This window comes from Amphibalanus amphitrite, unplaced genomic scaffold, assembly GCF_019059575.1.
Source record: "Amphibalanus amphitrite isolate SeventyFive unplaced genomic scaffold, NRLGWU_Aamphi_draft 001352F_arrow, whole genome shotgun sequence".
Taxonomy (NCBI): Eukaryota; Metazoa; Arthropoda; class Thecostraca; order Balanomorpha; family Balanidae; genus Amphibalanus; species Amphibalanus amphitrite.
Window position 1 is genome coordinate 121,947 of NW_024882845.1, and position 15,996 is coordinate 137,942.

The following is a 15,996-nucleotide window of genomic DNA, read 5'->3' on the forward strand; positions in this document are numbered from 1 at the left end:
TCCGCCACTACCTACCATCCGGCACTCTCCCAATCCTTGTGTCTGCCCTCGTCCTTTCCCACGTCCGCTACTGCCTCTCCGTCTATGGCAACGGGTCTGCCAAGAACCTCGCCACCATCAACAAAATTCTAAATTTTGCGGCCCGCATCATCTCCGGCAAAAAGAAATTCTACCACATCTCCTCTGTCCGTGCCTCACTCGGCTGGCCGGACCCCTCCACTATGGTTCAAGCCCAAACCCTAAACATCCTACACAAAGCTAGACGAACAGGTCAGCCCGAGTCACTAGCTGCACTATTTGCCACTAATGCCGAGCGTCCAGACCGTAGCCGCAGCACCAGGCAGGACCACCTGCTTAGTCTTCCCCGCATACACGGCTCGGCTGCGGGGAAGCGGCAATTCGTGTACCGCGCTGCCGCAGGCTATAACGCCCTACCACGCGAGTTCTGGGACATGTCCACCTCGATGTTTACCAGCAAGGTCTTAGAACTCTTATCTTCGGTGACATGAGCTGACACGTCGCTGTAACCGCTTTTAGCTTCTGCATCGTGTGTGTAGTGTGGTTTATGTGTGTTCACTTTTTATCCTCATCATTGCATTTCTTAGCGTGTGTTGACTCTGACTCGAGAATAGCCCTGTGATTCCGATCTCATGAAGGGATGAGTCTATGACGTAAATACAATACAATGCAATACAATACAAACTTGCAATTTGTACCCTTGACCTGACCTTGACCTTGACCTCAAAGCTCAAACTTTAAATTAAGTACATGTTTTAAGTTGTTCGTGATGAGATCTTTCGATTGGCGTTTGAATTTTCCAAATCGGACCATTAGTTCGGGAGATAACAGGGGGGGGGGGGGTAAAAGTTACCCACCCCCAGCCCCGCGCGTTCGGCTGGAGACCCCAGTCCCGCGCGGGTTAAGAAGGCCGACTGGGCGTCTTTCCAAAATTATATAGCTCAGTGGTCGGCAGGTCATTCGGGGTCGTGCCCCCTTTAAGGGCGCCAGGCAGGGCCATTACCCCACCTACCAGACCCCATTGCTGACACAACCAAGTTTACTGAAATTTCATACCGTCCTGGAACTCTTTAGGTATTTGTGCATTTCCAATGCATCAAATTGTAAACATGACACTTCCTCCACAAAACATTTAATACCTATATCCCAGTAGCGGCGGAACACCTTCAATTAAGGGGGAGGGGGGGGGGGGCACTGCCGGCTTTTGGTCCCATTCTTTCCATGCAACGCCATAGGGCTAATGTTAACCCGCGCCCTGCTGGGGGTCCTGGATTTCCACGCCCTGCTGGGGGGGGTGTTTGAACACCCCCCCTTGTAACTCGGCTCCTGGGCCACGTAGCGATACGCGGAAGGCGGCGTTCGAAAGAGCGTCAAAAATAATGACGAAATCACTTCGGTCAATTTTTTGGTCAGGTCAAAGGTCAGGTCACCAGAGGTCATGGAAGGCAAAATTTCGCCGATTTCCAGGTCGAATGTCGAAAATTTCCAAGAAGCCAACGCATAACTCGGGAACCAATAGAGCTACAGCGCCGCGGAAAAGCGCGTTCGATAGCCCTATTAACGCCCTTTCTGAGTAATTCTCTCAGATTTGACCTAACGTCAACGGTTTTGCCTGCAGGGGGCAAAAACTGCAAAAATAGCCGATTTTTTCGAAAACAGTTTTTCTGCAATAACTTTTGACCCAAGCCTTGTACGAGCTTACTTTTACCGGCATCGTGCTCCTCTCGTCAAGACGCATCGAATGAACTATAACTTGACCTTGAAAGGTCAACTTGAAAATTTGACCTCAGGTCAAGGTCATGACCTGACCGGAAAGGGTCATGTTGCATATCAGTCGATCCGTATCGTCGAGCTGAACACATCTAAGGCGTTTTCATCGCTCTAGCATGCCTCTATCAAAAGTTATTTGCGAAAAACTGTTAGATACCATTCGTGACCTAAGATGACCTCAGGGCATAAACAAGGGTCACGGACACCATTTTCAAGTTCAGTGTGTCTAAACCACTTGTAATTCGGTGTTTGGGAGTGTTTATAATGTATTTCATCCAAAAGAGGCGCATTTCAATTTTCTCCCATTGACTTATAATGGGGAGGTCGCAAAATTGACCTGACCTTAGGTCATAGATATCAAAATTCTGAGATATACATTTCGTACATGCTATTGCTCTTAGCAATCGCTGAAAGTTTCAAAGCGATCGGTCACTCGGTGTAGCTATGACAGACATTGAAAGTTTTTATGAGGTGAGGTCACTTTAAGTGACCTGGTGACCTGACCTTGAATGACCTTGGTCTGAAATTTTCACAACATGTGTAGAATTGATGTATGATAAGGTGTACCAAAAACGGCGGCGCTCCGCGCCGCCGTTTTTGAGATATTCACGAAAAACCACAAGGGGGGGTGTTCAAACACCCCCCCCCCCCCAGCAGGGCGCGGGTTAAAATGCAAAAATCAAAGGGGACACGGTGCCCCGGTGCCCTCCCCGTTCCGCCGCCTATGCTATATCCCATTTAACCCTTGTACGTATAGGGGTGGCGGATGGTTTTTCGTTAAAAGCTCACGTAAAAGGCATTGGATCACGACCAAATTGTACCCTCGAGCCCATCATTTTTTTTTTTTTTTTACCAGCCCGGAAAATATCATGACCTGAGACCAGTTTTACCAAAAGAAAAATAACCGCCTGCCGGAATTTTTGCCTCAAGACCGCTTCACATACGGAGCGTAAACGCGATGGGCTCGTAAGCGGATAGGGCTTTACCGTTTACGCTCCATATGTGAAACGATCTTTAGGCAAAAAATTCCGGCAGGCGGCTATTTTTCTGTTGGTGAAACTGGCCTCTGCACCCATAATGACCGTTGGCTTATGAGCTTTTTCTGGAGATCATCTTGAGCCATAAATTCTCACTTCAAGAAGTTATAGCGGGTTCTGATTTTCTCGACACTTGTCATTGCCCTCTTGAATGAGACGGAATGACCAAGGACCTTAACCCTCGCCGGCCGAGGGGGGGGGCGGGTGCCGCCCCCCCCCATAGGGTTTTTTCGCGATAGCTCCGAACACGCTGGCGATAGAGAGCTGAAACTTGGCATACCTGACCTTTGATCCAAGCCGCATCTTTTGACACCAACCGCATTTTTGGGTCAGGTCAGGTCACTGACCTATGACGTCATAAGTGAACCTCTGCACGGTCTTCAGATGTCGCAACTTCGCAACGCCCTCACTGCCAGAGGAGATGTCACAGGGAAATGAAACTTGCAGGATCTAGTATCCATTATGAGTCCCACAACTTGTATATCTCGGATTTTTCCTAAAGGTCATATGAGGTCAGGTCATTTTCGTGACCTCACCATTATAAGTCAATGGGGAAAAATTCAAACTGCTATTCTGGCGCCGGGAACGATCTCCAACTATCTCAAGCACACAGAATCGTGATTTGATGCACTCCTTGCAAGGTTAGATGCGTCACTTTTGCAATGTTGACCTTGCGTGACGTCATTTATGACGTCATCAAGGTCAAATTAGGTTTTCGTCAATAACTCTTGATCAAATTGAGCTAGCGAGTCGGGGAAGGCACCAATGGACTCAGGAAGGCCTGCCGAATCGAATGATATGCGACATGACCTCTTTCGACCAACTTCGTGACCTGGGGGTGCTGACCTGACCTTGACCTGAGGTCAACACCCCAAGTTGACCTGACCCGGACAAAAAGTATATCATTCGACGCGCCTGAGCGAGGCGAACACGATGCTGCCAAAATCGGCGCTCTGCGGCCGTTTTTTGCGAAGTTATTCACCAAAAACTGAACCGTACCTTGGGGCACTTGACCTGACCTCAGAGGTCACCGGTTGACCTAGGACCTTAAAATCGGGTACCAATCTCTGCGTCTCGTAACGGCGCACACGCTCGTTTTTTCCGCGACGCGCTAGCTCCACCAGGGGCGAAACGGCGAGGGGGGGGGTCGTACCCGCCCCCCCCCCCTCGGCCGGCGCGTATGTAGAAAACCAATAGGTCCGGCGAGGGTTAAAAATGGGCAGCAGCGGCTTCCTATTGTCACGGGTAGCACGCTCGTCTTTTTTATGCACAGCTCCATCTCAGAGTCCGAGAGGCCGCGGGGGTCCGATCGACTCCTCCCCCTTACGTTAGCGGCTGTTGAAACGCCAACAGACGGGCGACGGTTAAAAGTTGCAGCTGCTTTTGTACGACTGTACGGAGGGGTGAGATGGTGAGGCGAGCAGGTACATGAAAATTGGTATCTAATCAATGTGTGCTGTGCCTTTGGCCTGGGCTAATCTTTGAACCCTGGGATGCAACAGTCACGATGGCTCCATCACTGGAGCTACAAACTCTAAAAAGATAGGCTTTCTCAGAATCCCTAATTACCCATACCGAAAGGGCTCCATTACCCCCAAAGGGGGCATGCCCCACCATTTGCCGACCCTTGATATAGCTGAATCCTTGTCTACACTTGTGGTTTATTTGTTTATTTATTTCATAACAACCACAGGCCGAGGCCCACATTAACCCTCGCCCGCACATGGGGGGGGGGGGGTGGTGGTTGCCACCCCCCCCCCCCCAGGTAGTCTTTCTGCTCTGCACTCAACATTTTTAGAGCTAGAAGGCTGATTTTTCGTATAGCTGCTCCTCTTTCCTTTCTTGATGTTCACTGAAAATTTCAGGTTTGTAACTTTTGGTTTCGGAGATATGACCTTGTTTTTCAGGTCATGTCATGACCCAAATGGCCAATTCTCGACATCTTGCGTTGGCTATGGGCCTTGTGAGCTTTTGACACCTTGATTTCGGCCTTTTTTACCAGTCTTACCTCCCACCTATCATGGAACATGTTGTTCGACGATGTACAGATGTCAAGGTCAAGGTCAAGGTCAACCTAGGTCATCTAAGATAATTACGTTTTAGGCAAGCGGAATTTACTTTTTGTGAAGTTTTTTGACTGCATTTTTGGTAAAAGCTTCTCAGATCATGATTTCATGTAATATGGACACATATACAATCGGTGCACACATCAGTATACACACAGACACACACAGACATACAAACACATATAATTGACCTTGACCTAACTTGACCTGAAATGACCTCAGCAGCAAAAACCTGGTCGGGTAGTGCGAGAAAGAGGTTCTAGCTGGCTTGGCACCAGAAAACGGCATCGTCATCGGTATATGATAAGCAGCGCACTTGATATCAAACGGTGACCCAAAACAGCAACATTTTTTAGTTTGACCTGACCTGGAAGGTCAATGACTGACCTGAGAAGGTAAAACTGGGTATCATTGGATTTGTCTCTTCCCAAAGAATCTTTTTGGTCTTTACCGCTAAGCTCTATCTCCAACAGGATCGAAATGGCGCGAGGGGTGGCAACCCCCCCCCCCATGTGCGTTCTAGGATGGGAAAATGGCATGTGCGGGCGAGGGTTAAGGCTGCAGTCGCAATAAAATTTCCCATCCCAGCCCCTCAGGCATTCAACCCGCTCCGTCCTCCCTCTACACACATACAATCCCCTCCCAGCATACATACACATTCACCAGACGCGATCACAGAAAGTAAGTAGCAAAGAGTACTGGCTGACATCAGTCGATATCACTCATTAAAAGTGCCCTGACTACTCGCAAAGCGGAGCAGTAGTGCTCTCCAATGACATGACGGCTGGAAGAAGTCGGCCTCCGAATGCTCGTGTAAGAATTTGTTTAGTTGGTTGGGTAGTCGAATAAACAAGCCACACTTCACAGCGTTAACTCTGCCAAATGGGACATGAAAAGGCCTGTGTGCCGAGAACGCCTAACCTGAGTGACAAGGCTGAATTTCGCCACCAGCTCGTGACAGTCAATCCGGCCGCTAAAGATAGAACATTAGAACGCATAAAAGTTATATCGGCCTGTGTCATGCGTGCCTTAATTGACTGACATCTAAAGTGATTTAAAAGGGATTGGTAGTCCATAGAAGGACACCTACCCTGTGTTTTTGCAGCTAGCCACATAACCCGGCAGTTGCTGGGGTATTTCGCCACCCACCGTTTGCTGGGGGGGGGGGGGGGCGTTAAACGCCCCCAGCCGATAACTCGAGAACCAATAGGCGCAGCGAAACGCACGAGGCGGCAAACAAAAGAGCGCGACGAGACGCTTCAGATGAGTACTTTAAAGTTGAATTTTGAGGTCACAGGTCGGGTCAAGGTCAGGTCAAACACCTGAAATCGGGCTTTCAGTAGCATGGACTTCAGGACTTCACAATGGGCGCCTCTCGCCATAAACTCTGTCAAAACGGTGCACGATCCACCCTATAAGACCTACAAGAGTGTCAGCTCCATATAGGGGTCAGTCAAGCATAGGTCAGGGTCAAGGTCAGGTCAACCGGGTAGGCACATATCCCCGAAAATCAAAACTGATATTCGCAGCCTGTGACACATGTTTTATAGGTAATTTGGGGCGTAGAACACGATGGTGACATTCATTTTATCATATGTGTACGTGTTTGGCTCAAAAACTTCAATTTAAGAAATTCATGTATCATGGTCGTGAAGTAGTCACGAAAAATTGCCAAGATTCAGTTCAAGATTTTGGAAAATGCGGAACGATAATCAATAATCGAAGATAGCCATTTGATTAAACATGGTATTGGCAGTCTAATGGCGTTTACGGCATGTCTATATGTCTATTCTATGATTTTATATGATTTTTTGAACATATGCCGTTTTTGGTCGAAAACTCAGAAATCATGACGTCACTAAAACCTCGATATCTCAGAAAATTTCCGACCGATTTTTTTGAAACTTTGTCACAATAAACTTCAATCAATTCCCTACAGGTACCCAAAATTTGGCGCGCCTGCGGTGCGCCGTTGTTATGCTATGGCCCGGCGAAAAAAGTGGGGGCGTTTAACGCCCCCCCAGCAACTCGCGGGATAAGAAAGCGGTGATTGAGACGCTCTAGGCGGGCCATGTGGGTTACAGCAGCCCCTGACCATATGATGCTGGCATACTCAATCACCGACCGGACGTGGGCGATATAGGCAGTCATCACAGGGCGATGGTCGAACCTAGTTCCGCGCATACATGGTGGTGTCATTTTCCAAAAAAAAAAAATGTCTGACCGATACCGACAGAAACCAAACTTTTGGAAAAAAATTTCCGACCGAATACCGACCGATAACATAGTTACCAAGCCAAAATTTGACCGAAATTTGACCGAAATTCTATTTGCTATTACTCTACCCCAAAATTAAAATATTTGGTAAATTCTGATGGAAAATAATGGGAAATGGCATTTCAGTCCAAGTTCAGTCAATTCTTAGCCACTGCAAAATACATTTTGTGGTATAAGTTACATTGTGCCAGGCCAGCTAGAACAGCTCTTTGTCACACTATCCGACTAGGTTTTCACTGGCTGTGGTCATTTCAGGTCAAGCTAGGTCAAGGTCAACGATGTGTGTTTGTATGTCTTTGTGTGCCTGCGTGTATACTGATGTGTGCACCGATTGGTTTACAAACCCCTCCCACCGAAGAGACACGGTTTTCTTTACGGCGCCCGCTCAGGGTGACGCTGATCAGTAAACACATCATATTCACGTGTGCGGCATCATAGCTTCTGCCAGAAGTTCCTCATACATGTTTTGGGTGATATCGCGAGCCGTCGCGTTTTCATGGAAGACAGCCTGCGGACGATATCCAAACAGGAACAGGTCGTGCAGGTAGTGTCGCAGCACGCCCTTCAGCACGGCCGACGGCACAGTGCTCACCAGGCTCTCCGTGACGCCCGGGGTGGCCGACCGGTACCCCTCGGGGAACTTGACCGAGGTGATGTTGGCGGTCCGCAGCACGAGCCGGGCGTCCTCGTCGAGGGTGGCCGTCCTGCCGAGCACCGTGTACGGGATGGTGCACGGGTGGCACAGGTCCACCATCGGACGCCAGTGTTCGTCGTGCTGCGCTTTCTTGCTGTTCGTGTCTAGGTCCACAGGACCCGCCCGAACTATCCACTCAGCGAACTTATCGAATGTGACCGTCGGCAGCTCATCTAGAGGGAGGGATGTATTTTGGCGATTGTGAATTGAAATGCTGCCGTTGGGCTGACCCATTATCTTTGCCGCATATTGCTGGCGATATACGGTATTGCCTGGGCTTAGTTTGTCGCGGTAAGCAGAGGCCATCCTCTCGAGGGGGTGCCGCGTGAACATGAAGGAGGTGTACGTCTCCAGCCGGCGGCGTATTTCGGGCTCGGGGAGTTGTGCCAGGCTAGGGAAAAGGTTTGGCTCGTGCGCATGTCCAGAATTTATGCTATTGAAAGGTACGTTTGGAAACACTCCGGACAGTATACCAAAGAGCTTCTTCCACTGCGTGCAGGAAACCTGAAACGGGAACAAACGGTGATTAGTGACCCGTTGAGATGTGGCCAGTAACAGCCAAAGGTGCAAACGTGATCAGAGCGAACAAGGCAAACAGATGAGGGTGATCGATCGACCCTCCCTTTAACCCGGCACCGCCTGGGCTATTTCCGTACCCACGACAGCCGGGGGGGGGGGGGGGGTCGGATCCGACTCCCCTGTTATCTGGAGAACTAATGGTCGTATCGATCCCCGCAAAGCGGCGTTCGAAAGATCTCTACGAGACCTTCCCAAAACACTTAAGATTTTAAGATTGAGGTCACCTTTCGGATCAAGGCCAGGTCAAAGGTCAAATTCTGGGGTTTTGCATGATGAGGCTTACGGACAGCGGAATCGAAAGCTCCTGCTGGAAACTCACCCAGAATGACCTCAAAGGCCTAGTGAAGATACCATGTGCGTATAAGGGTCATACTAAGCACGGGTCAAGGTCAGGTCAGGTCACGAAAGGTCACGGTTTTCACTTTCTGCTACATGGGCATGCGACACATGTTTTATGGCTTATTTTTCACGCCAAATCCGATGGTCATGGTTATATGCAACCCAGTCACTTTCCTGGTCATCAGCAACCATAGAAAATCGTTTATATTATCCCGCGCCGGGCTGGTGCTCTGCGACTTCCGCGCCGGGCCGGGGGGGGGGGTGTGTCTGAACACCCCTCCCCAACAACTAACTCGGCTCCTGGGCCGCGTAGCAACACGCGGTAAGCGGCATTCGAAAGAGCGTCTAAAATAATGATGGAAATACTTCAGTCATTTTTCGGGTCAGGTCAAAGTCAGGTCGCCAGACTCCAGAGGTCATCACAAAGGTCAAATTCAGGCCATTTCAACAATTTTTGAAACTGCCGACGGCTATTTCGGGAACCAATAGAGCTACAGCGCCGCGGAAAAGCGCATTCGATAGCCCTTTTACGGGTCTTTCTGAGCATTGTCCTCAGATTTGACCTCAGGTCAACGGTTTAGCCTCCAGTGAGCAAAAAAGTGTTAAAATAACCGTTTTTACAAAAAAAGTTTTTTTCGGTAATTACTTTTGATTCAAACAAGCCACAACATTACTTTTGCCAGCATCGTGTTACTCTCGTCGAGACGCGTCGAATTAACCCTCGCCGACACAGGGGGGGGGGGGGTTGATGCAACCCCCCCCCTAAGGCTTTTCGCGAATAACTCGCGTAAAAAGCGGCCGATCGCGACGACACTTTCAGTACCCTCGCATTGATCAATTTTACACGTTCCCTGAAAATTTCATGACCCTGACCCCAATGACCTTTGACCTGTGACCTCTTTTCCGTGACCATGTTTGGCCGAAATCGCGATTCAGCGTATGTCGGCTCGCATTAGCCGCGCGTTTGCAAGCTTTTCGTGATTTCAAACGTTGAAACATGTGGTTTGATGTTGCTCCCATACATTAGGGTGGATGTCAAGGTCACCTGAAGGTCAGGTCAGGTCATTGACCTTTGGTGACCTCGGGTGACCTCGGTTCACTTTTTCGAGTTTTACATGTTTCTAGGCTAGTTTTTGGAGCTGAAATCGAATTTAGCAACCATTTGAACATTTACTAACTACTAAGTAGTTTTGGTGCCTTCGTAACTTGTTACGAAGCTGCCAGAGGCGGTTGACACGTATTACGAATACCCGTCACAACCCCTACCGGTTGACCTGACCTGACCTGACCCGACCTGGTCTAAATGCTTAAAAACATCATCTCTGATCAAAACTAACACGATATTCGTGATCAGCACCCCGGAAAACCACATAGCAGCCACACTTTACGAACTTCTAACAGGTCCCGATTTTCCCGGTTTTCGGGTCATTGACCTGACCTGGAAGGTCATCCGATGACCTAGGACCTTAAAATTGGGTATCATCGGCTTCCTCTCGTGACGGGCAACACGCTCGTTTTTCCGCGAAGCTATAGCACGATCAGGGGCCAAACGCAAGAGGGGGGGTCGTACCAACCCCCCCCCCCTTGTGCCGTCGAAGGACGCAAAATGGCCTGTGCCGGCGAGGGTTAACCATGTTACCACCCTGTCGCATTTTTTGCGTGTGAATAAAAAAGAGCGGCGTGTAGCGCCGCGCCGCTTGGAGTAGTTTTTTTTGTACATCAATTTTGGATAATGTGTGAAATTTTAACCCCAGGTCATGTCAGGTCAGGTCACCAGGTCAAGTTAACTGACCAAGCCTAAAAAAATGTTTGCAATCATGTCCAGCCTACAGCCTACAGGACCTTAAAATTGGGTATCATTGGCTTCCTGTCGTGACGGGCAACACGCTCGTTTTTTTTCCGCGAAGCTCTAGCTCCATCAGGGGCCACACGCGAGGGGGGTGGTACCAACCAACCCCGTCGAAGGACTCAAAATGGCCTGTGCCGGCGAGGCTTAAGGTCCTAGGTCATCGGTTGACTTTCCAGGTCAGGTCAATGACCCAAACATCGGGAATGTCGGGACCTGTTAGAAAGTCATAAAGTGTGGCTGCTAAGGGGCTTTCCGGGGTGCTGATCACGAATATCGTGTTAGTTTTGATCACAGATGATGTCGTTAAAGGTAGTGTGCCACCTTTGAAAGATTTCCCATTTTATTTTTCCTAGGATAAGAAGCTTCTGTTTTTACCTAATATCGCAAAAAAAAATCAAAAATGGGCCTGGAATAGTGCCTTTTTCGCCTAAAAGTTTTTCGGTTTTTAGATATGTATAACAACTGTAGTGGGCTCACCTGCAAACAGGCGTCGGGCAACAATCGCGAATGCGGCGCACTTGTGACAATAAGCAAAGGTCATTATAGTGTTACGACCATACGACGTACGGGAATGAGTTATCAGCTGTCTAATCGTAGACAACACAATGTCGAGCCTTAAACTGTAAGCCCGTATTGTATTGTTTCTTTTATTTGGCTGTCGAACATTATTTATGGTTTGAAATATGATTTTATGTAAAATAATTGATATGAAAAAGCCGTCTTATAAGTTATGACCCCATTTCACCACACGCAAGTGGCAGAAATGACAATGATCAGCTGACCCATTTTTCTTGGCCGAAGTCAGAGCGCGCGGCCCGACGCACCACGCGTATTTGGAAATTCCGACCTCGACGAGCATCAGAAGCCACCTAACAGGCGTGTTCGAAACCGCAGGAGATGATGATGAACGGGTTTATCGAAACTTGATTGGATGAGCATATCGGTAATAGCGATTTCAGTGTGTGCATTTATTGTTCATAGTGGTGTGAAATGTGGTTGGGGTACGACCGACAACCCGTCGGGGCGAATTTCGCACTGGGGTACTCAAAATTTGAAGAATTTAAGACGTTTCCATGAGTTTTGAAGGTATGGATAAGTTCTAAAAATCCGGTTCTCCTTATCTGGGCCATTAACTCCATACGGTCCAAGAAAGCTGGCACACTACCTTTAAAGGAAATAGTTCACTTTTAACATGGGGTTTGGAACTGGAATTGCAGTTTTGTTGCTTGCGCTGAGACTAGCACAAATCAGAAGTTTTTACGGCCCAACGATCACCCTAGACGAAGATATTCCATTTTTCGTTCCGAAAAGAGTGCCTTGCAGATGAATGCGTGCCTTGCTGAGGAATGCAGTCACGTCATCGTCAGCCAATCAGAATGCTGCTTACAGCCGATGGGTTTGTCCTACGCAATATGATTGGTCAACGCGTAATAAGCTTCCGCGCCAAACATTATTTTATATAGAATATAGTTCTTCTTATACTAAAATATAGAAAATAATCCTTTTTACAAAACGTTTTGCTTTATTTTCTGATCATTTTGAGCATAAAAAAACATAAATCCATAGCAAAATACTAATTTCAGGAAAGTGAACTATTTCCTTTAACCCGCGCCCCACTGGGGTCTGTGTATAACACGCCCTACTGGGGGGGGGGGGGGCTATTCATAGCCCCCCCTCCTAACTCCGAAACTACTGGGCCGATCGTCAAAATTCAAACGGCGTCTGATAGCCCCGGAAAAACTGTCGAGCGAAACCTAATTTCATTGACCTCAAGGTCACCGATGACGTCACAGGTCAGGTCAAAGTAAAAATTATTAGCACTTTAGCTTGTTCACATTTTGGGCTCTGGCCGCCGTCTTACAAGTCAGATCAGGCTCATTTTTGGTTTCCACACTCGTGTACAGATGCTCTAGATACCTTGAGGGTACCAAACTTGTACCTTGATTTTCAGGTCAGGGTCAGGTCATCACAGGTCACGAAAATATTATATCATGCGTCGGTCACGTGACACATGTTTTATGGTCCATTTAGGCCATAGATTTCGAATTTGATGTCGTATGTGTCATTCGAGGTCATTTTGAGTCGAATTTAGCTTAGGTCAGGTCACTTTCAGGTCAAAAAAGGTCAAATTTTGAAGTTAAAATTTTTCAACAAAAAAGGTGTCTATTGGATGCAGTTTGAGCTCAGGAACACGATGGTGCTATTTATATTGGTGTACGATGTCAAATACGTACTGAAAAATTGATTTGAAAAATTAATAATTGTAAATTTTTTGCAATAATGCGTATAACTTGGCCATTTTTGAAGATATTTAGCTAAAACTGGCTAGAGTTAGTCATAATCATGCGTTCTGTCACATATATTCCGGTTTTTTCGAAAAGTCAAAAACTTTTTGAAAAAAATATAAAAATATAAATTTTGAATATTATTATATGAAATTTTCGTAATTTTCAAAATTTTGAAAATCCGAGATAGCAGTTTGATAGCGCGGTCAATTCTGAGTCCTTTCATGCAAAGAAATTGGATCTAGCTGAAAAACTGAGCTCTTGGGAGCGATTGCCGTGGTTCAATGTTTTGCGTCGAAATCGGACGAACATGACGTCACTCTGACGTCATTTCCGGCCGACCTATGGTAGCTACGAAGTTCAAATTTTGGCACAAGGTGTCAAATTGATGCAGCCGAAGGTACTGAAAGTTTGGCGTCGATCCGTCAAGCGGTTTGGAAGTTATTGCAGAAAAACGGGAGGGGGGCTATAAATAGCCCCCCCCAGTGGGGCGCGGGTTAAGCGTTTAGACCAGGTCGGGTCAGGTCGGGTCAGGTCAGGTCAGGTCAGGTCAACCGGTAGGGGTCGTAACGGGTATTCGTAGTACCTGTCATCCGCCTCTGACAGCTTCGTAACATGTTACGAAGGCACCAAAACTACTTCGTAAATGTTCAAATGGCTGCTAAATTCGAAATCAGCTCCAAAAACTAGCCTAGAAAAATGTAAAACTCGAAAAAGTGAGCCGAGGTCACCAAAGGTCAATGACCTGATCTGACCTCCATTCTGCCAAAATCGCGGCTCTGCGGCCGTTTTTTGCGAAGCTATTCACCAAAAACTGAATCGTACCTTGGGGCACTTGACCTGACCTCAGAGGTCACCGGTTGACCTCTGCTCCTACCGTGAACCTAAACTATAATCCTATTCATGCTATATAAAAAAGGCAAGACACCTACTCACCTTTGGAACGTAGCAGTACATCAGTCGATGTTCATCATTGTAGATAAGCCAGCGGAGCAGCCATGGGCGTTCGATGAGATAATCGAATGTTTTCAAAGACTTTGTGCTAATACAGCGTTTCTCTAAGAGTTCCCGCCGGTACTGTTGTGCCATCATATCAGCTTCAGCAACTGCGGAAAATTGTTCTGAAATTAAAACAGCGAAGTTAAGATCTGAACAGCAGTAGTTTCTGAACAATCCTTAGGAGCGTTAACCCATGTACTTTACTATTGACATTTTATAATATGTTCTTTAACCCGGCCGGGCCCGGGGGTAATCCCAACCACCGCAGCCCGGGGTGGCGTTTTTTCGCCCCCCCCCCCCCGTCTAACTCCGTAAATAAGGAAGTTACGGAAACAAAGGCGATATCAAACGAAAACTCCTTACGAGACGATTCTAAAGCACCTAAAATTTTTGACCTCAGGTCAGTTTTCAAGGTCAGAGGTCAAGGTCAAAGGCAAAAACCGTCACATGTGTAGTGATATCAAAATAAGCGTTCTAGAGGACGGCAGGATGCATCAATCCGGCAAAATTGGTTGTCAAAGGAAGGAAAGAAGAGAATCTGAGGACTTCGAAACTGTGCTCAAAATCAAAGGTCAAGGTCAAGGTCACGCTCAAAATTGACCTCAAACTTTGCACTTTTTCGTAATCTTGCGCAAGAACTTCCAAGATGTTTTGAAATGTTTTGAGGCTTATCGGTTCCCTATTTGTGGTTAATGGGCCTTGGCCCGAAACGGTTTACTGGGTTTACTGTGTGTCGCTACGTGGCCCAGGAGCCGGGTTAGAAGGGGGCGTTCAGACACCTCTCCAGCAGGTCATGGAAATCCAGAATTCCCAGTGAGTTGTTGGGTATGCTTTCGTTAAAAAAAAGAACAGTTCAGTTTTCAATCAATTGTGATACGACCATCTAACAAAACTATGCAATGAAACCAGATAGCAACAATGGCCGCTTAGAAATACCAAAAAACTCACCACTCACCAGATATGATGAACTTACCAGATGTGATGTTTATTCACATTCGATGACAACACAAAAGCAAATATTATAAATAGCCAACTCTAATGGCTATTTAGAATACTTGCTTTTGTGCTGTCATCAAATGTGAATAAACATCACAATGTCTGGCACGATACACTCACCAGATGTTTTGCTGATTTCTGGCAGTGATTTTAGAGTTTCTCCCCTACGACCGAGGGACGTTATTATGGAAAGCATTAAGAGTGCACTGAGTAGAAGCAGTGCTCTGCTAAAAGTTGTCTTTCTGGGATAAGACATCATCTGCAACAAAATAGTAAAAACCGGGGTGTATCTCAATAACATTGTGTGTTTTATTTTATAGCATTCTTGTAAAAGCATATCAATATAAGTGCTTGAAAACATCAATATTAATTAATATGTTATATCTTCTAGCTTCTACCCTGGAATTATTGGCAACTGTTGCAAAATTATTTGACCTTTTTTGTCTGATTGATTTATCAAGGAATCACATTTAATCAGGTAAGCAAGTACAAAGATCACAAATATATGAATTATATGTCTCCGTGAATACACCCACGACTCTACTAAACGAGATCACCTACTGTTTCTGGTCACCTAGAGCTTCATCGATCACCTTACGACCAAAGGCTACTTACAGTTTGCGATGCGCCGCCCTCCACCCGAGCTAAGGGTCGGTGGTGTGGACTGGAGAGAGGGAGGCGGTGCGACCTGTGCAGTCGGCTGGCGCAGACTGCTCGCGGTTCTCGGGTGGTGTGTCGGCGGTCAGCGGCCGCGTCGTGACGTGTGGCGCCTACCCAGGCGGCGCTTATCAGCGCACTGTGGGCTGTTCGGATGTGCTAGATTCTCAAGACACCAAATGTTTTCTGGGAGCTAGACTATGAAACTTAAGTAGGTTCCTCCCGCGCCCTGCTGGGGGTCTTGGATTTCCTTCCACGCCCTGCTGGCGGGGGGTTTGAACATCCCCCTTTTTTAACTCGGCTCCTGGGCCACGTAGCGATACCGGAAAGGCGGCGTTCGAAAGAGCGGCAAAATAAGGAAGAATCACTTCGGTCACTGTTTTTGGACAGGTCAAAAGTCAGGTCACCAGAGATCATTGAAGGCCAAAAT

General features: G+C 47.3%; 1 protein-coding gene across 1 annotated transcript; it reads right to left on the minus strand.

Annotated features, from left to right (window-relative positions):
• Positions 1 to 4,479: 4,479 nt before the first annotated feature.
• On the minus strand, positions 4,480 to 15,633 carry LOC122372371 (carbohydrate sulfotransferase 11-like). Its single transcript, XM_043349491.1, has 4 exons — positions 15,525 to 15,633; positions 15,030 to 15,168; positions 13,851 to 14,035; positions 4,480 to 8,366 (listed from the first exon to the last, which is right to left on the minus strand). The coding sequence occupies exons 2-4, from the start codon at positions 15,166 to 15,168 to the stop codon at positions 7,587 to 7,589; spliced, it is 1,104 nt and encodes a 367-aa protein (XP_043205426.1). The 5' UTR covers positions 15,525 to 15,633; the 3' UTR covers positions 4,480 to 7,586.
• Between the last annotated feature and the right edge of the window lie 363 nt (positions 15,634 to 15,996).